General features: G+C 42.4%; 1 protein-coding gene across 11 annotated transcripts in view; it reads right to left on the bottom strand.

The window, feature by feature from the left end:
- NAV2 (neuron navigator 2) overlaps window positions 1–27,625 on the bottom strand; it is a 319,464-nt gene that overhangs the window by 41,273 nt on the left and 250,566 nt on the right. For all 11 annotated transcript variants that reach the window (XM_042882665.1, XM_042882667.1, XM_042882658.1 and 8 more), the window contains 3 exons: window positions 10,879–11,017; window positions 5,258–5,549; window positions 3,630–4,332 (listed from right to left, as the gene is read on the bottom strand). In XM_042882665.1, the coding sequence (XP_042738599.1) occupies window positions 3,630–4,332; window positions 5,258–5,549; window positions 10,879–11,017 (1,134 nt within the window). The remainder of the gene's footprint in view (window positions 1–3,629; window positions 4,333–5,257; window positions 5,550–10,878; window positions 11,018–27,625) is intronic.

Genomic DNA, 27,625 nt, shown 5'->3' with positions numbered 1-27,625 from the left:
GCAAAGGCTCTTCAAATAAAACCACTCGCCTAAAAAGAAACAGCTTACAACTCTATAGAGCTTTAGCCTAAGCTGCCATCACAGCCATTATGCTTGCACTGGTGCTTCAGATGGAATGCAGCTTTATCACATCACTGCAAGCAGGATGATGTAGCGTAACTGTATGGGCATTATGGTGTCAAGACAAAATGAAATGCAAAACACTGCCACTTGAAACAGACAAGCTACTCAATGTCAAACTAAATTGAAAAATAATATAAAATAAATGGAACCTTTCACTAATATCAAGACTGTGATGCACACTACATCAAGAAATTAATTCCTGCCTGCCCAACTCAATATTCATGTTAAATATTGTGTGGGACAGTGGTGGAGAATCACAAGACAAGTAAGATAGCTGTTCAAAAATACTCCTGAGATAAGAAATTTCAACCCAGCTTAGACAGGCATTTCTCTTAGGCTTCTTTGTACTTGAATAACCTGCTGTTATGAGTCTTACAAAACACTGGGGTTAGGCACGTGAGTTTAAACATGGTAGGTCAGACTGTACCATCACAATGAACATTTGAAACAACTCTTCCATTGTCAATTTGTGATTTGAACCACCGCAGGAGCACATCCAGGTCTGCTACATACACACTAATGCAAGAATTCTTCAGTAACCTTCACACAAGAAAATATTTCTTCCTGTGACATCAGTACAGATAATGCCTTCGGGCACAATCCTTAAGACAGAGACTCATATCACAATTGCCCGTACTTCTGCCAGACAGGCTGCTCTTCTTTTCCAAATGTTAAATTACTGCTCTTGTGTAGTCAACTGAATGGGCTGTGGCAGTCGCCAGGGTCCACAGGGGCCCCTTGGCCCTCGGGAAACCATAGCAACAAATGTCTTGAAGATAAGAGAGAAGAACAGGTTAGACCAAATAAGGAGGAAACAAGACATGCCACATGTCCATTGGTCAGAGGTAACTATAGTAGCCCGAAGGCATGTGGAAAGCTTTAAGGGTGTGCTCCTTGCAACAACGCCATTTTGCCGCTCACCATATTGGTGTCGTGAAAAGCGCGCGAAACTGACCGGGGCTGTCGGAACACTTTCACAAAGGGACTTCAGCCAGAGTCGCGGAAACAAAGGCGACAAATGGTGCCCCGTGTGAGGAAGTCTCACTTGTGAAAGTGTGACAGCTGGCTGCGGGACGGCCACAGGAGCTTGCCGTGGTAAGGCGGCGGAAGAGCCGGAGGGGCTGATCCCCTGGGGCTAAGAGCAGCGCTGCGAAGTTATCCCACCACGGCAGCTGATGGAAGGTCGCGGAGGGTCTGATTTCCCTGGGCGACGATGGAATCCGTCATTAAGGTACTATATCAAGCTTGTAAAACATACTGCGGGAAAACCGCCCCTTGTAAGAACGAGGTGGCCGCAGTCCTCTCTTTTCTTGAAAAGGAGGGACTTCTCTCTTTTCCTTATGGAATTTATGACTCCGGCAAGTGGGACTCTTTGACATTAGCACTCGCTCAGAGAGCTATGTCGTCCCAAGGGGCGTCGGTGCTTAAATTTTGGGGTTTGATTCGGGGGGCTTTGAAGGCAGCGAGGGAAGAAAAGACTGCTCAAAACCTTGCCAGAGATCTGTTGGGTTTGGATCCGGGCGGGGGGGGTGTCACCGCAGGCAGGAGACTCCGACCCCTTCAAGGATCTGCCCCAAGACAAGACGGCACCGGAAGCACCGACTGCACCAGAAACGTCAACATCGGAAAAGAAGAAGGAAGAGTCGCCATCATCCCCAACGGCTCCACCCCCGTATCCTCTTCTGTACCCCTCTTTGTGTGGCTTTCATCAGGGGGAGCTACACGGGGAGGGGAAGGGGCCGAGCGATTGTTGGTTGCCGCTCTGCCCCCGCCACCCGTTCCGCCTTCCCAAACGGCCACATTCCCAGCTAATCTGGGGAGAGGGACTTTATTTATCGATTGGGGCCGGGTAAGGGAGGAGATGAGAATGGCAGAGCTTTTGGATGATTATAAGGCATTCCCTGTAGAGATCAGGGGACAGGGGACCTGTTTGGATTCCTTTAGATCCAAAGGCGGTAACTCGCCTTGCTGAGACAATAGGGAAGAAGGGTTTACGGTCGCCTGCTACACTCTCTGCACTGGAGGCAATTATGGCTCCGGGGCCTTTGCTTCCATATGACGTAGAGGGCCTCATGCAGGTGATACTCGAGCCAGCGCAGTGTATGTTATGGAAGGAAGAGTGGTCAGCACAGCTCAGGGCTGTAGTCGCTGCAGCGACACATAACCCACGACACCCAGCAAATGGTAGGAAACAGGGAGAGGTAACTAATCTGACATGGTTGTTAGGGTATGGGGAAGGGATGACAGGGTCCCCTGAGGGCCAGTTCAGACGCCTTCGCCCAGGAGAGCTGATAGCGTCCACAGAAATCTTGCAAAACGGCTCAAGTGCAGGAATGCAAGGTCGTTGAACCGCGCCCCCCCCCGCCCCCGCTGTATCTAAGACAACCGCTGTCTTTGCATAATCTAACACCACCTGTGGGGGCGTTAGAGAGAAGTGAGCTGGGATGGGACACTTGCTGTCTCCTCTCGAGAGGTGGGATGCAGTTACGCCCAGGGGGGTGGGGACTGCAGGCAAGGCTCAGGTATGGATTGGTCAAAAGTTAGGGAGGCGGTAAAAGAAAAAACAGCAGAGAGAAAGGGAAGCGATGTAACTTACAGGCGCTGGGATGATAGTGTCTGGCCAGCACTGTCCACCCTGACTACGCCTGAAGGAGCAGGTGGCGTCCAGCCGGCACCCTCTGCTCAGGTTGCACCCAATGGAGAAAGAAATAACGAAAGTCTCCGGACCCACTCTCTGCCGGAGTGTTCAGACCCATTGACTCGACAAGACTGAGTGCGTATACAGCCAATCAGAAGCCTCTACAACAGTCAGTGCTTGATCAAAAGGAGATGGGCACAGTGGGAGCAGTGCGGAGCCCGCAGCTTCCAGCTGTGACTGAACAGGATAGCGAAAGGAGAGAGGTGAATCTGCATTTAGGAGTTAAGAGAGATGCACTAACAGATTGTGGGAAGTTTAGATCTAGCCTAGAGGAAGGAAAGCACGAGAGACCTTCCTGATAGTGGGGAACGATAACAGAGGCCCAGAAGGGGTACCCCTTGATCCGAAAGGCATCACACACCTGATAGATTGTGCAGAGAAACAGGGATTGAAATCACTCCTCGCTTTAAATGCATTAGAAGTCCTGACAGCATTAGGCCTTCTCTTTCAGCATGTAACAAATCTGATGTGCATGGTGCTTAAGGCAGTCAGGTTTCCCTGAGCATTGAAACTGAAACTGACTGAGCACTGACACTGAAACCTTGAAACTGACCCGGGCTGTCGGGGCTGTCGGAACACTTTCACAAAGGGACTTCAGCCAGAGTCGCCGAAACAAAGGCGACACTCTTGTCTCACAGTATTCTGTGTATTTACAACACTAGTCAAACTGCTTATGTGAAATTAAGTACAAAGACCTTTGTGTAGGACACTGAATGCTTCTCAAAATACAGCCAGACCTGGCTCAAAGAGTCCTTGATCATTCAGCTCTAACTAACATCATTTCACAATCAATGAATTTATTGCCTACCTGCGCAAAGTGGGAGAGGCCACGTCAGGGTACTTGGCTCCTTGCTGGTGAGTACTTTGAGCTCCACTAGAAGCAGTCTGTGATGCAGGGTTCACTTTAACAGAATTACATGAGGCCACGCTTTCGTTGTCAGACGAAATCCCTTTCTCTTTATCAGTCTGATTGACTAATCCTGGCAGAGAGCTTCCAAGAATTACCTTGGCAGGCTCTCTCATTTTAGGGACAGGCAACCCAGCTGATTTGCTGCTTATGTTGCAGTCTATGCTACTAGTGCTAGATCTATTCCCAGCTCCACTTCTGCTACTTGATTTACTGGGCCTGGGTAAACTACGATACTGAAGGTTAGTTCGAGCACTGAGCGCTAAGTAGCCATCATCCTGGTTCTGTGAGCCATCAACACTAGTCTTCCGACCAGCGGTTCTACCCATGAGTCCGGACGACTTTGGAATTTTTCCCAGAGTAGCTGATCTGCTGGTGATAGTTGCCCCACTGGCAGTAATTATGGTCATGCCTACGGCTGACCCGCTCTGTTTCTTAAATCCGAATGCATTAGCATTAGCAGCAGTTGCTCTAGAGTTACTTGTGGGAAGCTTTTTGGATTCATCACCACTGCTGCGTCCTGCATCTGATGGGGAACGTTTAACATGTCCAGCCTTAGGAGATAGTCTACCCTTCTCTGATACCTTGGCGTCATCAGTTTTCCCTACAAAAATAGAAAAAGAATTCTAATATTTAATGACTTGAAAACAGCAAGCAAATGATGAAACTCAAAGCAGCATGAAAAGCAAAAGCGTGCTAACCACAAGAGTGTGGTTAAAACTATGATCTAGTCTGCACTGAACTTAAAAGCCACTCTAGTGAGTTATACATGCAGACTTGCCAGAGAAAGTATATGGGGTGTTTGCCCTTGATAGCATGGAAAACAGAACAAACTTATGTAATAGTGACAGATTAGAAAAAAAATATAGCGCTCTGCAGCTACTACAGACTGATCCCCTTTTATCATCAGAAATAAGTTGTGTCAGGCAATCAATTATTTTCCTAAAATGTATTTTTCAAGAAAATAAGTAGTGACTTCAACTTTTTTCGTGTGGACACAATCAAATAAGAGGCATTAACTTACATTACTTGCTTATGTAACTTCACTCATTTTTCATTCACACATCTGCAAGTGCTAAAATCAACTCTAAATTTACGAGAAAGCCCAGAACTAAAAGGTGTTTTAGTATAAATTAGCATGCTGGTTTAGTACTGGAAAAACAAAACAAAACAAAAAAAATCTCTCCTCAACCACATACACTGTATATTCTGAAAGTTAATCGTGACTTCAAAAGCTAAAATTACATTATTTATGCTTCATATGTTAATACTATGCCCAAAAAATAGTTTGGCTTAAGAACAGGGCTGTCTTGAAAACAACTTTCTCAGCGTACAACTACAAAATATTCATTTTAAAATGAACGGGAACAGAAATGTGGACGTACAAGTTGCTGTACAGGTTGAAAAAAATACCTAAAAATAAAAAGACAGGATTACCTGAAGTTCAGGTTCTACTTCTATCAAGAATTCAGCCTGTTTCCCTACTGATCACCTTTTTTTTTTCTTTGGCTTGTTTACACCTTTCTCACCTGTTCCAGGTGTCTTTAATGTGCCCGAGGTGGTTGAAGGTTTAGTCCTTGGTGTGGTAATGCCAACCTGAGCCGACATGCCCCGTCGCCAGGAACCCGTCTGCGAAATAACAGCGTTCTTCCTACCAGAAGTGCTTTTATCAGATTCATCAGACACATCAGATGGATTCCTCCTCCATTTGGATCCTTGCTCCATTTTTATGCCACTGTCGGATCCTCCATCTGATTTCTTGACTTCATCGCTGGACCATAAGGAATTCCGCTCGACCTGGGAATGCTTTTCTGCATCAGTCTAGGACAGATAATGAATTATAATAGAACCTTCACAGCACATCTTCCTTTTGAGCAGCTTCATAAAAGAGAATTATTAAACCGATTAATAAAGTCAGCACTCATCTCTGAGTACCAATAAATGCAACATGCCACTGAATAGGAAAAGTCACAGTAAGAAAAGAACCCCAACAACGGTATATCTTTTCTAATGCGGTAGGGATAGACATACAAAAACACACAAGTTGTTCCCTTTAGAACAAATAAATAAATAAAGAACTAGGAAAAAGAACTTGGTTTATAAAGGATACATTCAGCCCTATGCCATTTATAATCCTCCTCTCAAATTTCTCAGGAACCCTTTACAATGCAATGCCAAAAAATCATTTTGAACCTGTGCAGCTAGCTTTCCTTTGTTCCTGCTGCTTTTCTATCTCTTGTCTGGCAATCTGATCTCCAGAGCATGATGAGGCAGCTTTTTGAACAGATCTGAAGATGTGGAATGCTGTTAATATGCTAGGAAGACACCCAAGAACAGAAGAAGAATGAATCCCTCCCAACTTTCTAGCAACACTCAAGTCTGTCTCAAATACACAAATTACATCAGTTTTTCAACCAGCTCTTACAAACTGTTTTTTCCCTATTCTTTGAACAGACTGACTGTGCTGCCAGTCTTCTATTGAGAATTTAGCAAAGATGTCAAACAGAGAATTTTCTCATGTGCAAACTTTTGCCAAATTCTCAGAAGCTCTTAAATGAATTCTATTACCACATATGTGAAATATATTTGCTCTGTACTAGCTTTTCCTATTGGCAACGATTACTATTAAAATTATCCTTTTAGAACTCCTCAAATGATGTTGATTAATTTAGTAATTAATTTAGGAATACCACAATCAACTTTTGTGCTCAGGTACAAATGACCTGCTCCAGTTAAAAACGTCATAATGCTCTCCAAGCATGACATCATGGGTTAGTGATTGGACTAGATTACTTTAGTGGCCTTTTCCAACCTTAATGATCACAAAAGAGCCTGCCAATTCAATATCTAATCATGAAGTCCTCCAGTAAGACTCAGTGAATTTTTGGAAGTTGCTGAGTACGATACTCAGCACTGTGCAGCAGTAGAAGGGTAATAATACTTGAAATTGTTTCCAATGCCACAAAATATCATAAAGCTCATAATCTTTTCCTCTCTTTGAATAAGCAGAAAATCACAGCATATGAAAGGATGCGTGATAATGTATCGTGCTTACAGCAAAATACTGGACTTTAAAGTTTGTAAGGTATGTTTCAACTTCATTACTTCCCTTTTCTTACCAGATCACATCATAGGTATAACAGAAATTAGGGGGGGTATGGTTTAATTTTTTCTGAGTTTTACTGTCACTGCTTTTCTTTTTTTTTAAAGCCAGAAAACTAGTCTAAGTGATCAGTGTGTGAAAGATGACGCCATACATCAGAGTGGTCTTTTTTTCAGTACGTGGGTTATTTATCTACATTTATCTAGGTACTGAGCCATTAGCCTAATGAGCATTTGCTGAGGTATTGATTTAGATACTTTTTTCTTGTTGCATTTTCTTCATGTTTTTCAAATTTTATTTCCTGGACACTCAATTCAAAGAATGCCACTTAACATAGCACAGAGAGAAACACTGCCTTCTAGCTTTCTCCTTTTTGTATGGTTGGAACACTTTGGGATGGCTACCTTTCACTGCATGAACATCAGTAGGTTTGTAACACATGTGAGTATTTCTGTGTCTGGAGTTTCTCTAAAATCATCATTTATGAAAATATCCCCTATTCTCACACATCTTGGAAGAGAGTATAGGCAAGAAACAACAAACAATCAGCCAACAAAACAATCCCAACATCATCCCTCACATGTTGTTGTTAATGCCTCACTTCAAATACCTTGCCTGGAATTGCGTATTTACGCTGTACACATTTGAGAGCAGGAAATACACCTACTTGCTAGTAAAGGCTTTATTATAGCTTTGGTTGACTATGAAATGCTCTTGTGCTTTCCTTTTCCCCGCTTCACATCTGTAACAACAGTACAATCTCAACACAGTAAACTGCACTACAGCAGGTCCTCTCTCTCCACTCTCTTCAGTTCTACTTCATCTCCCACTCATACTTTTTTTTCCAAGATCTTTTCCCCAGCTTTTGAAACGTGCACGTTTACCCTCTGAGCTCCTTGGCCAGAGATGTTTGCTTAATGGTAAACAACGAGAACAGCACAGAAACATGACTAAGGAATCAAAGGCAAAACATGGTGAAACCTGGCTTCCAGTTTCAGCAGAAACTCCACCCACCTGAAAGGCCTGGATTAGGTGAAAGTGGAAAACTCTGCTGCAGGACACAGCAAGACATGCAGCACAATAAATCTATTCACTAAGCTGTAAACAGATCAAATCCATCTTTGATCCAATGAAACTGGAAGTCATCTTGGTCCAACAGTTTAAAGATGCTGCTGTTTTCTATTTAAAGGAATTGCTTCCTTTCCTTCTTGTGATCTCTGTATGATTATGAGGACAAGTTTACGACTGAATCTCCCCTTCTATCTTGTTAAATAAGTTATTTTCAAATGTCCACCAATGTCTTCATCTCTCTTTGCAATATATGTATGATATGACCTTAATGGCATTCTATGCAGTGCTGTATTAAAAGGTAAACCAATCAAGTCTCTGCAATGCTTGGGAAAAATTTACAGCGCTGCAAAAGCAGTATAGCTATGTTAAGTGGGTTAGTGTTTGGCATAAGCCAACACCACAACAGACTGCACAGTGAGGTTGTGGATGCCCCCTCCCTGGAAGCACTTAAGGCTAGGCTGGATGGGGCTTTGAGCAACCTGGTCTAGAGAGAGGTGTCCCTGCTATAGCAGGGGGTTTTGAATTGGATGATCTCTAAGGTCCCTTCCAACCCAAACTGTTCTGTGATTCTATGATAACCAGAGCAAGACATAGTGCCATGGTAAGGTAAATTCTGGTTCCCTTTCCTGGCTTGTTCAGAATCAACTTGAGAACACCTCCACATTACTGCTACCAAAGGGGACTATGATAATCAATGTCTATAAAGATTAAGTCATGGCCATTTCTAGGGCCTGGTTCTCAGAGATGAACAAAATACATCTTCTTCTGCAGATGGAGGTATTCAGCAGTTCTGAAAATCAGTTTCTTAGCAGAGACTTTCTTTTCTACTGTGAGCATGTCCTGTTCATTGCAGAGTAACTTGCTGATTTTATCAGTAGACACTGACATGTTAGGGCTCTCTCCCTTTGATGAGCTGTCTTATTTGTCTGAACTCCCAGCTGCACATGTGTTAGCTTCCACTCCCTCTGTAATTATCTGAAACCCAACTTCTGTACCACCTCAAATAGATGCGGTAGCTTAAAAGTTAAGTGCCTGCTATTTACAAGAACCAAAGCAATGGATCATCTGAGAAGAAAAGTCTGCATCCCTGTGCAGATGTGTACCAGTCCTTTGTGGCTTACCAAGCAAGGGAATGCAAACCCTGGCACAGGTCACCATACTCAAGACAAGGCAAAAAAAGCATATATGCAGCAGTCGTTATTGTCATGAGCAGTGAGGACTACTTTGGGCAACAAAAAACAGCCCTGCAAGATGCACATGGTTCCATCACTCCCTGTTATCTCCATACTCCTGGCTGACAAGAACAGGATTTTTTTTTGTTGTAGTTAAATGAAAACAAAGTATTTTATGGATAATAATCTGCAGTTAGTAGTACCTAGAATAAACAGTTTCAGTCATGGAAACTGAGGAGAGAAGCAGTTAACAGATATAAATCAAAGAAGTGTAAACAAACCCGTACATTTTGGCTCCCAGTTCCCTCTTCTAATGGCTACGCTCTTTACAAGCTTCAGCTCATCTCCTTCTGGCCTATGCTATAGGTCTGCATTCTTTTGGATGCTGTGATAGTTGTGGAGGAGGAAGAGAAGCTCAACAACACAGATTTTGATCTCTTAGAGGTGTTTCCAAGAATCTGATCCATCAGAAGATACAAGTCAAATGAGTTTCTATTTTTTTTCTTAGTTTAATATTTAATCACGTCTCCTTTTTCCTCCTTTTTTTCTTCCCGACAGTATTACAATGTTGAGATATTAACAATTGTCAAAAAAAACATTTGAGTTGCCTACGTTATTGCCTCTGTTAAGATACTGAAAAACATGCTTGATACACCTTAACTCCTCTCAACTTGTACAGGACTTGCATTAGCAGTTTCGAGCACACATGAAATCACTGATACACAACCAGAGGCTAACTGGGAATCTTTAATGTAGGCTCAAATATGCACTATGGCAAGGGAACAAAGAGTAAATATATGCTTGCACCACAGTCCTGCAGGCAGAGTAAGACTTCACAGCAACCACACTTCTACATTAGAACAGGTATTAAAAGCAAATTTAGGGTCCAGTTACGAAAAGAAAGAAGAATAAAAGAAGAAAGAAACAGAAGAGAAAGTTGTCTATCCTTCCTTCTCTACCTGCTGCAGTGCTGAGTCACTGCAGGGCAGTAGCTTTGACATATATACATGTAGGTTGCTCATGGACACAAAATTTATCTTCCTATGAAATGCTGCTGGGAATAGTAAGCCTGAAGTAATGTGCAGCCCCAGAAGTTACAAATAATTTATTTCATTTGCCTAGTACATGCACATTTCCGATGGGAGTGCAAATAATCTTTAACCTTCACGCTGACTTACTCAAATTCTATTCTTTGAAAAAAACGTAACATCCTTTTCTAGGAAGAAAAATCCCATCTACTAATGCATGTTTTATATACAGCAGTCCTGTTACGAAGGAAAAAAAATTTGTTGCCATAACACCACAGCAGATATTCCATGGATAACACACACAGAGGAAACATTCATAAATGCCACATATGATGGTTGCTGCTGCCTGACATTTCCTTTTCAGCAACACCCACTGCATTGAGGGCTGTGCATGCGTTCAGTTGTCAAGTACATGGGAAAGGGGAAGGTGGTAAAGACACATAAAAAATATTAGCATGGACTAATTTACGAATCTGGAGCTTAGTTTTGGTGAAGTATGGTGCTTAGCATCAGTCAAAACAACAATATTTCTTGGCATTCTTAATGTTTTTCTCAATCAGTTTCCAAGTTTTTCAGTCTGCATCGCTGAAAGGCTGTAAAGACAGCTGCAAATTAGAACAAGGTTACTGTTTAACGGAAAAATATTCATGCATTTAATTGTTGTTCTGTCAGGAAATAGTATCTGTGAAGGCATGAATAAGAGTTCATCCAACTTAAGACAATAATATTGATTGTATGAGAAAATAATAAATATCAGTGTTACTCTTTTACTTTACCTGTGCATCTAAGTTTTTACGGGAGGAGGCAGGTGTGTTGGCGTAAGAGCTGATAGAGGAGCTGGTATTAATGTCATCAGTGCTGAGATTATCTATGGTGTCACTGATTCCACTGCTGACAGAGCTGCTGTCATCCCAGCTGGGGAAAAAACAACACAACAAAGGAAGAAAACATGGGTCAAAAGACAAAACATAATTCAAAAGAAAATTATTATTTCTTCAAGCTGTATCCTACCGCTGGTTGCCAGGTGAAGATGGGCTCGTCATTTTTATAACTTATCTTCATTAGAGAACAAGTCCAAGTTCATGCAGCTCATTGATCTTGCTGTTGCTACGCAGCCTACTCTGCCATTGTGAAGTTGGCAGCACCTATGATGTCATTCTTCTCACTGGCTCATTGAAAGTCTGAGCAAACAAACCTTGAAGTGACCCTTGGAACAATGCCTACAGTCCCGCATGGGGGAAGGTGTTGGCAGCAAGGTGTGTGTGGGATCATCACAGCCATGATGCAGAGATGGAATGCAAAGGATCTCAGAGCAATCTTTTGCACTTGGCTGTTACACAACATGCAACTTAGATCTACAACTCACAGCACCAGTGGTATCAGAAATGTTTAGAAAATAGACAGTTGCTATCAACTGAAAGTTTGAAAGAATACCATTGTCCAGACAGCACATGATCCTCCTGATCTGTGCAACACATCATCTGCAAGCCCAATACCCAGCCAGTCGCCAAGCAGCAGAAGACCACCCAATGAACTCCTCCTTTCTCAAACTTTCCTTCTGCAAGTTGTCATGCGGTACAGAATATGCCTTTGGCCACTCCCTGCTCCTTATGCCCACCAGCCCCTTGCTGGCAGGACAGGAGGAGAAACAGAGAAAACTAAAATGGCCTTGGCTCTGTACAGTGCTACTCAATAACATCCAGGAACATTGGTGTGTTATCAACATTGTTTTTCTCCTCAAACCAAAACAGAACATCATACCAGATGGGATGAAGAAAAGCTCAGTCCTGCTGAACACAACAGCTAACTACGCTAACTAATGCATAAATACAGATGTTACACATTTTTCAGAAAATTCAGGGAATTTGCACAGTTTCACCAGCAGCACACCTTGCACAGAACATCAGCTGCAATAGGGACATTGTGTACCTGCAGGAATGGTTACTGCTTGCGGCTGCTTTTTCCTACTGCCTTGTTTCAAGCAATGGTACTCACCAACCTGCCAGTAGGGTCATTTGAGAGAATTTTTCCTGCATCACCTCAGATGCAGCCAGCTTGGCTGCTCACATCAACATTTAAGGAGCCTGACTGATGTTGCCCTGAGGAACCCTTGCTCTGCTGGCCCAAACTGTACCCTGTAGCAGGACAGGGACAGTGAGGGACTGGTGCTTGCTAGGGCTCAGCACCACCAAGCATTGCCACTGGTCTATTTCAGTGGTGAAGCTACGTTTCCAAGGAAGGCTACAATCTTTGTCTAGATTTTCCTTTACCTGTACATTTTTGAAGAGGAAGCTGATCTAATAGAAAACAGAGGTAGAAGCTAAAAGGAAGCTCCTAACACAACCTGAGTCTCCTTGCAGCTGGCTAAATCAGCCAGCCAGCTTCTATGTGACAGCTTTCAACTTTTAGAAACAGACCCTATATATTTCACATCAGAACCTGTAACACAGAGCTATTACAACTCTCTGTCTGCCAGCAAGATGGCATTCAGTTCTCATTCCTAAAAAGCTACCCAATATGCACTCCAGATATAGTTACTTTTCCAGCGGGGGTGGGGGAGTGAATTCTTTATCTTCATAAAGAACAGAAATGTTACATTGCTGAGCATTTGCCACCCTCAGCCGTCGCAGGCCCCAGTTCAGCAGTGTCTAAAAAACGCATCTCATTTCAATTGCAAGCAGTTTTACTGCTATCAGCCAGTCCCATTGACTTCAGTCGGGCAATCGGGCAATATGGAAATATGTAAGTGCCCTCCTGAACTGGGACATGTGCTGAATGACAAAGGTGGAAGCACGCATCTGAATGCACTGATTGCTGTGGCTTCCTCTTAAATACATCCCGGGCTGTACATCTTTCATGTGCTGATGGAGGCTGTGGCCACTGCAGTTTGCATTTTCAAGGGTGCTATCTGTTGCTAGGTTTTAAAAGGTTTAAAAAGCCATCCTGAGATCCACAGAGCTGTACAGTATTTTGGTGGCTGGAAGATAAGCAGTAATGCTCTTGCAGGTATGCTGATCACAGCAAGAAGCAATACTAATGCCAGCCAAGCATCCACCACTCATAGGCAAGACGCTGTTATATCACAGAATCACCCGGGTTGGAAAGGACCTCAAGGATCATGTAGTTCCAACCTCCCTGCCTAGCAGGCTGGAGGGCTGGGCTCAGGTGAACCTGATGAGGTTCAACATGGCAAAGTGCAAGGTTTTGCATTTAGGCCGGAAGAACCCCAGGCACCTGTACAGGCTGGGAGGAGCGGTCCTTGAGAGCAGCTCGGCAGAGAAGGACCTGGGGGTCCTGATGGACGAGAGACTGAACATGAGCCAGCAGTGCGCTCTGGCAGCTCGAAAGGCAAATGGGATCCTGGGCTCCATCAGGAGAGGGGTGGTCAGCAGGGACAGGGAGGTGATTGTCCCTCTCTACTCGGCTCTTGTGAGGCCCCATCTGGAGTACTGTGTCCAGGTGTGGAGCCCTCAGTACAAGAAAGACATTGAGATTTTGGAAAGGGTCCGTCACCCCAGTAAGTGCACCAGCCTGTATTTGGTGCAACACACAACAGTGCAGGACACTGCATCTGTCATCAGACGGATGCATTTTCATTGCACACTGCTTTCACAACAACCCTGAAGGCTCTACGTAAATCCGTTCACTTTTGAGTTGGAGCCTTGATGGTTAAAGCCAAAAGAAAGGATGCAGAATGGGGAACCCAACAGCCCTTGTAATTACAGTATGCTTGGTTCCCAGAGCTGCGATAACATCTTTGTAATTTAGCTGGTGTAATTAATAATGGCTGATGTCAGCAAAAGTCTACTCAACCATGACCTGAAGCTGGAATGTTTGGGCTTTCCTTTCTTTGATCAGTTACCTGAAACTTTACTTCGATTACTAAAAACTACATAAAATCTTGTAAGTGTACTATACAGGGAAATCATCCAACTATCCTCTTATAAACCATCCCACTTCTGAAAACAGCTGAAGCAAATGAGGTCAAACAGCTAGTAAAGATGTACTGTCACAGATGAGATGGAGGCAGGGGTGCAGCAAAGCCTTAAGCAGTGCTGAAGATCGGGTGGATAAGTTTACCATCACAGCCCAATGCTAGCACTTCTGCCTTCCTATGGAAGGTAGAGCCTCTTCCTCCTCATGCTCTCTTTTTTTGCAGTAGAAGTAGGCTTTGATGTTATCAGATAGTTACCTAAAGCACACCAAGCTGTCTCCTGCTCCCTACAAGCCCAGCAGTACCCTTGATCAGAGGGAACCCTTCCCTTCCCTTCCCTTCCCTTCCCTTCCCTTCCCTTCCCTTCCCTTTCCTTCCCCTTTCCCTCCCCTCCCCTCCCCTTGCTGCTCACCCTATCATGACAAACATCTTTGCTAATATGGATCACCCACATAAAGCACTAGGTCAACTACTCCAAGCTGCTTTTTCAAACAGGTTTGCAATGTGGTTAGGCCCAGACTTGTATTTTTCTACAGTCTATCAGTGCTTTCCCATCTTGCATAATCATCATCCACAGCATTGGGTTTTCTCTTGTCAGCTTGGAGGGCACATGAAACTGTCCGAAACCACCGCACGGTCCTCAGGACATACCCCTCACTACAGAAACATTTGCAGCTTGCAAGTCCAAAGAAAAACGTCATTAAAACACAACTCAGTAAAGCTATTGTTAAAGGCTGGAAATCCACCCTTTGCTGCGCATGGGTGTGGATTCTAACATTGCTGGCTCTTCACTCAAAACCAAAATTACAATGAGCTGCTGAAAAATACATTTGTCAAAGACAGGGCCTTGGGGCTCTACAATATTTCAACTGGAAACATGGTAATTATCCTCTTCTACCTAAAAATTTAACTATTTATTAGTTGATAGGAGAACAAAAAAAAAAAAAAAAGATCAAGGTGTAAAATGATTGAAACTTTGCAGCGCCTTCAAAGAACTAAAAGGAAAAATTAAAAAGCCAGAAAAATGTAATTGTGCTATGAAGTGAGATACTAAATACTGTAGTTTCACTGTTTTCTTCTGGGGTTTCCCATAACACTGACATCACTGTCACAAATCCCAAAGCCATACGCAGCCCCTTCCGTGGTTCTCCTCTCAGACTGTTACAAAAGGTGACACCTGTTTGTAGAAGAATGTAGAGCAATCTACTTCAAAAACAGCAAACTCAGTTAATATATGTCACTGGGATATTAATCACCCACCAACTCTCAGTCTTTGTTGCTCTCTTTTACTAAGTCTCCACGTGCATTTTGAAACAAAATGTTCTGCTTCCAATCAATGGTGGTGCTCAGGGACAACACTCTTGAAACACGCTGGTAAGTGAGACCATCCAAATTGAAAAGTAAAACAGGGAAGGGGAAAACAAATACAGATCAATTCCACCTGTCCTTTCTGAAGCAGAATCCAATCCCTACACAACATTTCTGGCACTCAGTTAACCTCCTGGAGGTGTGTTGTGTTTAGCATTCATCTAAAATAACATTTCAGGATTCACATTTAAAAGCCCTATTTGTAAAAGAGAATAATTATCAACAGAAAAGTATCAATTTGGGTTCAAAAAATTAGGGAAGAAAAGAGTAGTAGAAGCTAGAAATCTGCACTTTCTTTTTGCTTATTTTTTTTTATACCAGTACTAGTAATTGTTTGAACAATAACACTAGATTTTATTTTGCCCTTGACAAGCCACTGCCAAACTTCAAGCGAACAGAGCTAAGTGTGCACACATAGGGGCTGCTAAACCCATCCATCTAATCTCAGTATGTTCATCAGTTGACATACTCCAAAACTTCATGAAACAATGTGACTTTCTGCTGAAACTGATCATCTCATGCCATATAGCAGAAATTCCAGTGACAATCTCTTTTGCTCCAAGACACTTCAATTACTCACTATCTACAGCCACTAAATAGAGCAGTCCCAGGGCTGCATTAAGTTGCAAAACGCTTGGCTGGTAGAACTTGTTTTCTGGCCATTGTTCAAAACAATTGTTCCTATGGCTCTACACAGCCCTGGGGTGAGGTGATAAATCAGAGCCTTTGACCCAAATGCTGGATGAACAATATGGCACAGCTAGCTCTGAAGAATCCAGCTCAAACACTGTAACCAGCTACTGACCCTTGTCTCCTGGGCTTGAAACTGTACTTGCAATAACTTTCCTCTTGGACTGCTGCTGGCCCCCCACCTACTGCTCCATCCAAAGCCTTCCTGTGCTGAGAAAGCACGACCTGTCCCAGAAAAAAAAATCATTGTGAAGCATACAGCCCAGCAATGAGACAGTGGCTCTTCAGTGGTCAAGTCAAAGACATTGGGTTGATGGCTGGCTGAGATGACCTTAGTGGTCTGTTCTCACCTCAAGGATTCTATGACAACCCTATGATTCAGCTGAGGACTCGGCTCAGTTCCCTGTGTTCTCCCCTTCAGCAGCAGAGCCAGGAATCCACAGCCAAGCACCAGAGGGATGCGCAGATGCAGCTCACAGCTGCAGCGTGCTCTTCTCTCCCTTTGGCCCCGGCCAAAGCTCTCTGGGGCTGCAGGGATGAAGCCCAGCGCCCAGAACTGATACCTGGGGGATCGGTCCCTTCCCAGCACAAAGGCACTCTTTAACTCAGCCCCAAGAAGGGCTGGCACTGACTGAAAACACCAAGGCGCTTTCTGAAACAGGTCTGCCATCTGAATGCTCCTGCAGAACTGAATGGGGAGGGTGAGAGCTGAGCAGGTCACGAGAGCTCCTGTTACCTGGCAGCCTGCTTTGGGAAACAAAGGAAAGATTCATAGCTCCAAAATAAAATAAAAATGGGCTGAAACACAACGAAGGAAAAGGAGAGATTAGCTAAATTCTTAGAGCACTGACGTAACTAAACAGGGGAAGGAAAGGAACGAAGGATAGCGTGGAAACAAAAACATGCAGCAGGCATGTCAATTTCTTGCAGTGAGCAGCACTCAGAGCAGCCTGACCTGGCCTGAGCCCTGCAGCCACACACCCTGTGCCAGGCTACCTGTCTGCAGCCTGGGCACCGACAGAGCACAGGCAGGACATGGCTGCGTCGCTCCCCAGCCTGTGTGTAATTCCTCCTGCCTGTGCTCCAGCTTTAGCACAAATGCATCTCCTGTAAGGTCAGCACATTGTAATCCTAGGAACATGCAGCACAAAACGATCAGCTGAGGACATGAAAACAATCTGCAGTCACTACTGAAGTTTTTCGTTACTCAAAACACAACACAAAGCTTCTACGCCAGTGAACTAAGGCAGAAACCTGAGCAGAGGGAACAAATGCCACGGCACCAGGACTGCAGGCGTTCACTGCCTCTCTCCCACCGGAAAAGCTGAAAGGCAGTATCTGTCCTTCTTAGGACAGAACTGCAACACCCTCACTAGTGTCCGGTTTATGGCAGGCTTTAAAATTGAGCTTACTTGAAAGAAACTGCAAAAAGGAAAAAGATGAAATGACCTTCAGAGACAAAGAGTTCATCAGGAAGCCAATGCAAATTTGCACAGGAGTGAGAGCTGTACAGTCTGTACTGAAATGTGCAGCCTGTGCTGCGATAATGGCCAGGAACAGCCTCACTCGTGCCTTTGTTTCAGTGAGGAATGAGCTCATTCTTGTTGAGAGATCCTTCTTTTGCTCAGAGAGCAAAGGAGTGTTAAAATATAACAAAGCCCTATAGTTTTCTGCAACTAAAACTGTGTGACATGGAGCGACAACCAGTTAGACTGCGACCTATTAAATAGTCAGTAAAACTCACAGAATTCCGAAGTAAAGCCAGAAAAAACAAACACAGCAGTAGCTGTCAGTTCTCACATACGGGCTTTCTGATTATTTCATCAAAATATTTGTAACATAATAAAATATACTGACTTTGTGTATTCGGCAAGCCAGATGAAATAGAGAATGCAGGGAGAACACTTCCCACATTTACTGTGCTCTCTAACACTTTCCCATTGCTGCCAGAATTTAAACACTGGTCCTGCTCGCACAGAGGTGTAACACAGCACACACAAAGCACAGAAACTCTCTTACCTTGCAATGTTCCTTGACCAAAGCACTTCTCCACCTTGCTGCCCAAGAAGAATCCCAGGAAAGGGGCTTAGGTTTACTTTACAGGTTGATACCTTCATTAGGCTACCATCTAACACCCCTCGGAAGGAAACAGCTTGCAACTTGACTATCTAGGCACAGGCTTTGCAAAGTTGGAGGAAGGCTGTTTTTCAACAGCACCCAGTATGCAGCAGATCTGAAAGACACTGGCAAGTAAAGCCTAGCTAGAAGGTGATCATCAGAAACTTCCCCTAGAAAGAAATCTGATCCCTCAACAAAATTAACCTCTGAAGTGCTGGAAAAGTGAGAGGTCAAGGCTTTCTACTGGTACTAGGTCATCTGTGAAAAGCTGTAACCTGATGGCAGTAAAACAGGCAGACCGGGTGCCTCCAGATCACATACCGTAACGCATGAAGTAAAAGCCCATGTCAGCAATCCTGTACTTGAAGGTACTAAATTACAGTATTTGATCTCAGCTCAAAGCCTACAATCTGTAAAAGTGTATTTCCTAGTCTGTTTTTATAGTCTCACAGAATGAGTCAACTATGTGACTGCTAAAATAACTATGGTTCGCTTTATGAGAATGCAGCAGCATAAAACCAGATGACATACTTCAAATGTTTTAACATCAGATATTTGGAACACTGGTAAAATACAAATGTACACATATACACACATAAAAAATATTTTCAATACAGATCCGCTGGCAAAGACCTTGATATCTTTATTTATTAATAAAGAAACTGGGACAAGATATGTAAGATTTCTCTGTTCAGGGATAAAATACACTAAACATTATTCACAGATGTAAAGCAAGGGACTTGCCACTTGTCTTTAATTCAAGTAGAATAAAGATGGGTGTTTATACATACTTGGTTAATAAAAATGTACCATTTTGAGTACTCAGAACTCTTATTTTAGCCTAATAAAAATGCTCCCTGACAATATTCTCCTACATCTGCATTTGGCTGTATATGTGGGATCTTTTTTTTTTTTTTTTTTTTTTTTTTTTCTAATATGTGAAACTATGCCAGTTCTATTTAGAATCATAGAATTGCTCAGGTTGGAAAAGACCTTAAAGAGCATCAAGTCCAACCACTACCTGACCATCCTACCCTAACTCTAACAACCCTCTGCTAAATCATGTCCCTGAGCACCACATCCAAATGGTTTTTAAACACATTCAGGATAGTGACTCAACCACATCCCTGGGCAGCCTATTCCAGTGCTTAACAACCTTTTCTGTAAAGAAGTGTTTCCTGATATTCAACCTAAATTTCCCCTGGCACAGCTTGAAGCTTTTTCCCCTTGTCTTGTCACCTGTCACCAGTGAGAAGAGACCAACCCTGCTCTCGCTGCAATCATCTTTCAGGTATTTGAAGAGAGCAATAAGGTCTGCCCTCAGCCTCCTCTTCCCCAGACTGAACAGCCCCAGTTCCTTTAGTCACTCCTCATAGGCCATATTCTGCAAGCTATTCACAAACCCTGTTGCTCTTCTTTGGGGGCAATTTACTGTGGGAAGCAGAACTTAGAGGCACGAATTACCCTTATACTGCACAAACAGAACCTATAAATATCAGAAAACCTGTGAGACAGTGAGAACTGGACTGCCGGTTGCCTACAACCCATGCAGACTCACCATTCATTGGGTCTATGGCATACTAATCAACTCGGTGCAGGGGGTAGCACCTTCAGGCACAGAGCAGGAAATATCCCCCAAAAGTACTCCCTCCCTTTCCCCTCAAAGGGAAATATTATAAACAGAAGGGGAATGGTGATAGTAATGTCGATGATGCAAAACACAGTGGTGTTGGATAGCCATCCCTAGTTGGGAGTAGAAGGCAGCACTGGAACTTGAAGTAGAAGAGGCCAGGAGCCCAAGGCTGGATGAAGAATGAAGGTTCAACATCACAGTGAGCAGAAGGGTGCTGGTGAGCGAAACAGCAAATATAGATATGTAAAGAAAAAGACAAAGAACTTGACTCTTGCTGAAGTCTACACAGTTGCTAACATTGCCTAATGCACTAACATTCAGCCATAAGGGAATATGCAAATCCATTCCCATTATTACAGTAGCACTTGTTCAGTAAGCAAGAAGCTACATTACTAATCCAGCCAGGGTACGTTGCCGTTGTCCAGGCCACTGATGAGCAAGTGTGTCATGAAAAAGGGATGGGCAGAGAAGACAACACCAGGCTGCAATCCTAGCCTCACCTCAAGAAAACCATCAACCATTCAGCCGGAAGCCAAAGAAAAGAGAGGGAAATAATCAGCAGAAGTCAACTGCACCAAGATAGTTATTAACTGGGTCCAGCTTGGATATCTCATTTTAAAAAAGAGGCATGTTTTAGCATAATGCTGCCCTTTTGGTTGAAAGAGTTAAAATGTAAGTATTCAAAGGTTATAAAATAATGACTTTGCGCAGAAATTCTTCTGCCAAAACCTTCAAATAAACGAGTTGCAGTCTGAGCTTGCTTTTCTATTCTGGAGTCTATATTTTAGTGGCCACGATGTTACTATAGCAACAAAGACAACTGGTAATTTAGAGGCTGGTGGATGTGACAACTTGCAATTTGGAACAATACTAACAATAAAAGTGGCTTCAGAAAAGCATCATTTAACACAAATGTTTGTGTTTCAAAATGAAAAAGGCCGTTCATTTAGTATCTTTTTGCAGCTGGACTATTATCCATATTAAGTTAGTCTAGTGGTAAATGAAAGATAGAAACATGACCCTTTTGCTTTTTGGTACGTCTGTATCTTGCAGTGCAGTCATCCCAGCCCTTTCACAGTGCGTACGTGCCTACATGCAAAGCTGCAGATGCCACTAGCATTGTAGAAGATCAGACAAGAGTCACATAGCTTTTTAAACAAAAGTATTTATTATCCACAATAAAAGCGAGGGTAAACTTACTCATAGACTCACCTCTGCTGCGTTTAACTGCCCTCAAGGTATCCTTTCTAACAAATCCCATGAACTGCTCTTCATTCATTACTAAAATCACAGAGCAGTTGCTAGAAATAACTCTTAGATATCACAGGTACTAAAAAGAATCCCAACTGGAATAGAAAGGCTTTCTTCTAACCTGTCTTCACCAAAAATCTCCCCCCAAACTTGGTGTTTCTTAATTATCTGCTTATGGAGTTGTACAGAAAATTAGCACCCATCTCGCACTAGTGGGTAAGGGCAGCAAGAAATGTTCTAATCCCAAAAATGATGAAATCTGAAATGGCAAGCTAGGGGGAAAAAAAAGCATCAGAACATCCCACCTTTTAAATCAACAGCTACAAATAAAAACAAAATCACCAGATTAAGGTACAGTGTTGCTCTCTATACACTAATCTACAGCCCCTTTGTCCTCCTTTTCCTGGCAGCCCTTCCACTGTAAAGGAGGAGGGATTTTGCAACATAATACCTATAACACTAAATACAGAGGGATATTTCCAAATGAATTTTACATGTAGTAATAATCATAGTTTTATGGGTCAGGAAGTTCAGAAGATTAGTGCGTTATGGCTGCAGTTTATGGAAGCTTTTGTGTTAGAACTTCTGCATAGCAATCGGGTGAGCTAAGCTGTGAACAGCTTTACATTAACTTCTTTTATGGTAGTTAAAGTTTGAGAGAAGTAAAGAGACCCCAGGTATTAATTTATCTAAAGAACAGCTGCTTAGAAAAGACTGCAAAGTGTCCTAATACTCAGTGTAATAAGATCATTGCACCTCCAATTGCTTGTTCTCTTTCTCCCCAATTGCGTGCAATTTCCATTAACGTAAGGAAGAACAATGTGCATAGCCTGAAAGAAACTAAAACTGTATGCAGGAGAAAAAAAACAGCAAACCCACAACAATAACAGCAACAAAAAACCTATCAAAGAAATCTGTGATTTGGTTTTTATTTTAAAAGGCCCAAAACCATGATTACAGGTTTGCATTCTAGGCTAAATCAACATGAGTCTTGGTTCATTTCAAGCTCTCCCTAAGAAAACACCAAAATGTCTGAAAATCAGGTTTTCCTGCAATATGTTAACTTCCTTTATGCTTTTACTCTCATCAGCTGAAATATATACATGTGTATATATACATATATATATATATCAGTGAGGAGCTTATAAAATGTCTGCGTTTGATGACTGCAGTGACTATAAAAGCAATGCAAGCAGCACAGTCTGTCAAGACGTTGCACTTCATGGTCTTTGTATGCTTTTTTATAATGTGTGGTATGAAGGGTCTGCCACGTTTCACCATGGAAGGACTCCACTACAACCGGGTAAAATGATGTCTTAAAATAATCAGGAAAAGGAAAAAAAATGGAATGTGTGCATTACTGGCTATGTGCACAATGTAATTAACATGCATATAAAATGCAAATCATGTTATTGAAAATAGTGACTATTAGCATAACAAGTGCTTATATATTTAGTGGCTAAAATTCTATGGATGAACAAAATTGACATAAGCATTGTGTGCAAGTAAGCTCTAGGGGAACACTGGAATCAGTGCAGTCAGTAAGAAGAACAGTAGCAAATATTCTGCAGCTGCTACAATGCTGTGAACTTACGGCTTTTCTTTGCATTTCTGAAAGAAGGTAGGAGCTGGAAGAAGTAAGTCTGGAAAAATGAAGCTCCATTTTTCAGTTCCTTTCATTCTGCTGAATGAAAGAGGCGTGGTATTTGCAGCCCAATGAAGGATGCATGCTATGAAATACTTGCCTTCACATTCTCCAAGGGTAAGAGTCCTCTCATCTTAGAGACTTCCCAGAAAGCAGACAATTACACTATGCTGGTGCTGCCTGGAATTTTTTATGCTTTTAGTAAGTAAACATATGAAGCACAGAATACCTCAGGATTTTGTTAAAATTGCTTACATTGGTAGCACTGTGCAGAAGAAAATAAAGAAGTGTGTACTACTGTGTACTGTACTACTACACATGCAGTGCACAGGAATTGACATTTTTCAAGTCCCAGCTGAATGTGAGGTCAAGTCCCTTGCCATTCAAGACCACGCAAAACTTGACATGATCAAGAGTAGGGATTTCAGCCCCGAAAAGACTTAGCAGACAGAAAAGCCAAATTTGGAATAGGATTAATGAGTTGGAATAAGATTAATGATTACAGCACTGATAAGTTGTTAGGGAGATGGCATACGGCAGAATTAGCATCTAATTCATCTAATGTTATCAATGTACTTCCTGTATCCAAACATGCATATATTTCTGTATCTAAAATGTTCTCCATATATAGCAAATAAATCACATGAAAAACAATCAAGTCGAAAATATATGTAACAAATGATCTGTAAGTACAGGCTATATAAAATGAAAAAAATCTTATCTTAAAACACAACCAACCAGTGTAATGAAACAGAAGAATGAACAAAATGGCATGATTGCTCCCAACCCAGGGATCTGGTAAGAGGCTTTGGGATGGATATGCGACAGATGTTCATGCATGATTTACAGTTTGCTTTCTGAGCTTTCTAGCATAATGTTTTCACCAACAAACAATACCGTATACATGAGAAGCTATACAAATGCATAATCTAGGTGCAAAAGTCTCTATAGCTACAATGTGCCGAAAAAAAAAATGTTTGAATCAGAAGTTCTTTGCGTTTCTACTTGGTCCTGAAAGGATGCACTCAAGAATGTGCCATGTGTAGCACCTAAGGAGCTACGCCTAACATAGTGCTGTACAAACAAGCAGGCCTCCAAGGAGCTACGAAATGGAAAACTCCTATAGGACTTCATTTACACCCCTCCCACATTGTCCCCTCCAAAAATACTAAAACTTTGATCAGCAGCAACCATTACCCATCTGAGGGTATCCACTGTAAAAGCACTGCTGTCAGCCACCTGCATCTTAGTCAAATCCAGCTCAGTTATGATCAATACAGTTGGCCCAGACTAATTGCTTTGGTTTCCTAATTAGATATATGTCAATATTTACAGCTGTTTATTGCTGCTGTGGCTGTTAAAAAGCTAATACATCCCACTAGAAAAGTGAAGTCATTTATCTTAATTAAAGAAGCAATATTAAATCAAGCTAATATCATTACAGCTTGATTTTTAGTGTTTGCAAGTCCTCTGTATTACTGAATGCATAAGCACTGGAACCACAAATACTTCAACAGAGCAATGGACAAAGAACAAACATGCAAACTCTCAGCTTCAACAAAAATTTGCTTTGCTTTGATAGTCCATCTGCATTTTTCTAATAAAACAAAGGGACCTGCTTGACTCACACAACATAAGGATGTTCCAAAGACCACGTGTGAGCTAGAAGACTTGCCTTTCACTCAGATTATCTTTTAAAGTCTTTCCTCTATTTTAAACAGTTTCCCATGTGAATTGCTTTTGTCTTGCTCTTACTATGCTGCCTGTCAAATAGACTAACTTGCCATTTTCAAATTCACAATAGCCTACCAATGTAATATTGATCTGCAGATATTTCTCATCCCTGCCATTGTTTTCTTACGTCTGGTCAAGAAAACCATTGAGTTGGTTTTCCAACCATATTTATAAAATAAAAGATAACTGAAACCAGTGACCTACAAGACAGCAGCCCTAACTGGTGCATACTTTTAACCAAAAAGCCTTCCTAGCTCAGCATTCTGCGGCTTCATGAATGAGGAGCACACAGCTCTTCAGGATTCTGTATTTTTGCTCATTCAGACAAAGAAATGCTTAATTAAGCAGTATGAAAACTTGCACTTAGTCACTATCTCACAAACATGCTGCAGTCAGGACTTGCTCACATGAACTTCTGACCTTTCCTAAGCACTGATAAAACAATAGTTTTACTGGAGGATACTTATGGTCCTACAGTATTGCTGCCTGTGGTTCAGGTAGTCAACATATCAGCCTTAGGGGAGCGTGACTGAAGGAAATCTCACCCACGGGGTTGCTCTGAACAGAAGGCCAACTTGTTTGCAGCAATGCTGGGAACCTGAAAACTTGCTCAAAACGATTCACTTACACCGAAAGCTCTCTTCTCCTCGCAACCAATGTAAGCCTCAAAGTAACCCACATTCCCTGCACACGCTGGCTACACTGAGTGAACTTGAGCGAGTGGCATGTCCACAAAATGATTAAATCATTTAGTTTCTCTCCTGATGAGCAAATCCTTTTCAGTGCACTAGATACTACGATAAGTATAAAGCATGCAGAATGAGCTGCCATGGGATGTGAGAATACCAATGGCAATAACAACCAAATATTGATGTGGTGAGCTATTGCATTTAACAGCTATTTTCTTTTGAAACTGAGCTACTAATTCCAAACATCTGTGTTTTATAGGGAAGAGATTATCTGATACCCAATACTGCTATCTGATACCCGAAAAATTAATCTGATAAGAACTTGTAAATTATATTCTTACCGTTTCTTAACAGGTAAATATTTCTACTAGGTGCCTTATGAAATACATTAAATATTTAGTCTGGAATGCCAGAGGACTACTCTTCTATTTTCCCAAGATACTGTGGGTTGCTTTCTTTATTTCTTTGTAAGTAATAAGCTGAACACAGAGCACCAGGAAAAGCAGTGTAGCTACAGGTACAGAAGGCATAGCTACACTATTATGAAGCATGGTGGTAGGTGGGCAGTTGGATGATCTTGGAGACTTGGGGGCAAGAAAAGAAAGCATATCTGGAATCACGCTTCAAATAAAGTTCATGAAGTCCAGCCTCCTAATGAGTCAGAAATGCTATGGGCAGAAGATGCCCAGAATCAATCTAACACAAGCATGGCTCTGATTCCAGTGTGTTCAAACCTTCTGTAAGGGCTAACTTTGCTCTGGAAAACTTTGCGCCCACACAGCACCAGGTGTTACCTGCCCTCCCACACCTGGCACAAAAGCACTATAAATCCACCAACCAAAGGTACAGTGATGTTCCTGATTCGGCTCTATGCAACTTATAACACTCAGCATGGGTCACACAAGTATGCACCAAGTAATTATCCAACACTAGGTTAATTACCGTCATGCAACACTGCATTATCAGGCATTCACACACACTTTTGTTTCATTTATTTCCATTATAATCAGGTGCCACGACAGATGTCAGTGCCAGAGGTGACGCTGATCCTGGGCTCCTCCAACAAACACTTCTGATGCGTGGTTAACTTCCCTGGCACCCAGCTCTGCACGCCATTATTCACTGCATTATCTACTCACATTCTATAATTTTGCAATATTCATTAAAATGATGCCTCACTTTGCAAATGAAAATGCAAAGGAAAAAAATGTAACACACACATTACTGGCTATGTGCACAATGTAATTAACATGCAGATAATCTGTATGCAAATCATGTTATTGGAAATAGTGACTATTAGCATAACAAGTGCTTATTATTTATTGAGATGCAACTCAAGCAGGCATCCTGCTGGGGTCTAACATCTTTCCTTTAAATAGCACCATCTCTTTTTTCCTTCGTTCACTCATTCTTCTCTCCTCTTGATGATTAATAGCACAGAAAAACAGGGAGACTCCCTTCTGTGCCTTTGTTTAAAGTAGGAAATCTTGTGTGTTTAATTGCCCTCAAGCATCTGATCGAGTTCAAAGCTCAGTGGCGTCTCTCTTACCGTGCTGCATCCCCCCACCATCACCACTGATGCTGTTTCCTCGCTCCACTCCCCGGCCTGCAAAAATCCTGAGGCTTCAGGATCTCAGCAAGGCTGTATAACCTTTCATTGCATTTCTACAAGAGCGAAAATTGCAAAACCGTTTCTTGCCCAGTAATTCCTTCCCGAGCCCCAGCCCTCCTGGGCTTTGTGCAGTGTGTTCGTTCTCTCTGAGGCTACACCCTCTGCTTCAGAGATGGCTCTGTTACAGTGATGAAATAATTATCGGGGGGGATGATTTCAATTTTTTGTTGGTTTGCCAAAAGCGAGATGCTTGACCTGAAGTTTTCCAAGCTCCATGCCAACCTGGGGATGGACTCTGGTCTCAGTAAAAGCAGCGCAACTGCTTCTGAGTAGCACTTTGCTTTCTTTCCTTTAACGCAGTAGCTGAACTGCATAATTGTTTTAAAGACTGGGTCTTTTTGAAGAAATATCATCAAATATTCTGTTGGGTTATAAAAAATGCAAGTCTTCAAAAAGTGAGGTGATTCCCTTGGAGCCTTTGCTAATTTTCGTAGTTAAATCATCCAGGGGGAAGTGGGAGTTCAAGGACTTCAACCTTAATTCTTTCCATCCCACCTCTGTGATCTGATAGCTCTGCAACAGCCAAGAGTCCAATTAACACCTTTCAGTATCTTGTGCGGAAACGATTTCATTTCCAGGAAATAATTAGGCAGCAGAGACAGAGATAATTAAATACTGTTGGAGAAATGACTCAAATATAGGAGACCGAAACTGAGACTCTTGCTGAAGTCAGACACAGCAAAACCCCAACATGAGTTTTTGCTTTAGAACATCTACCAGTGGACAACTACTCTGTAACAACTCTCTCTGGAAGGGGAGAGAAAAAAAAATAAAGGGGGAGAGAGGGGA

This window comes from Lagopus leucura, unplaced genomic scaffold, assembly GCF_019238085.1.
Source record: "Lagopus leucura isolate 7727_CA_CO unplaced genomic scaffold, USGS_WTPT01 Super-Scaffold_100035, whole genome shotgun sequence".
NCBI classification, from domain to species: Eukaryota; Metazoa; Chordata; class Aves; order Galliformes; family Phasianidae; genus Lagopus; species Lagopus leucura.
The sequence above is the reverse complement of the archived record's forward strand: the minus strand, read 5'-3'. Positions and strand labels throughout refer to the sequence as shown.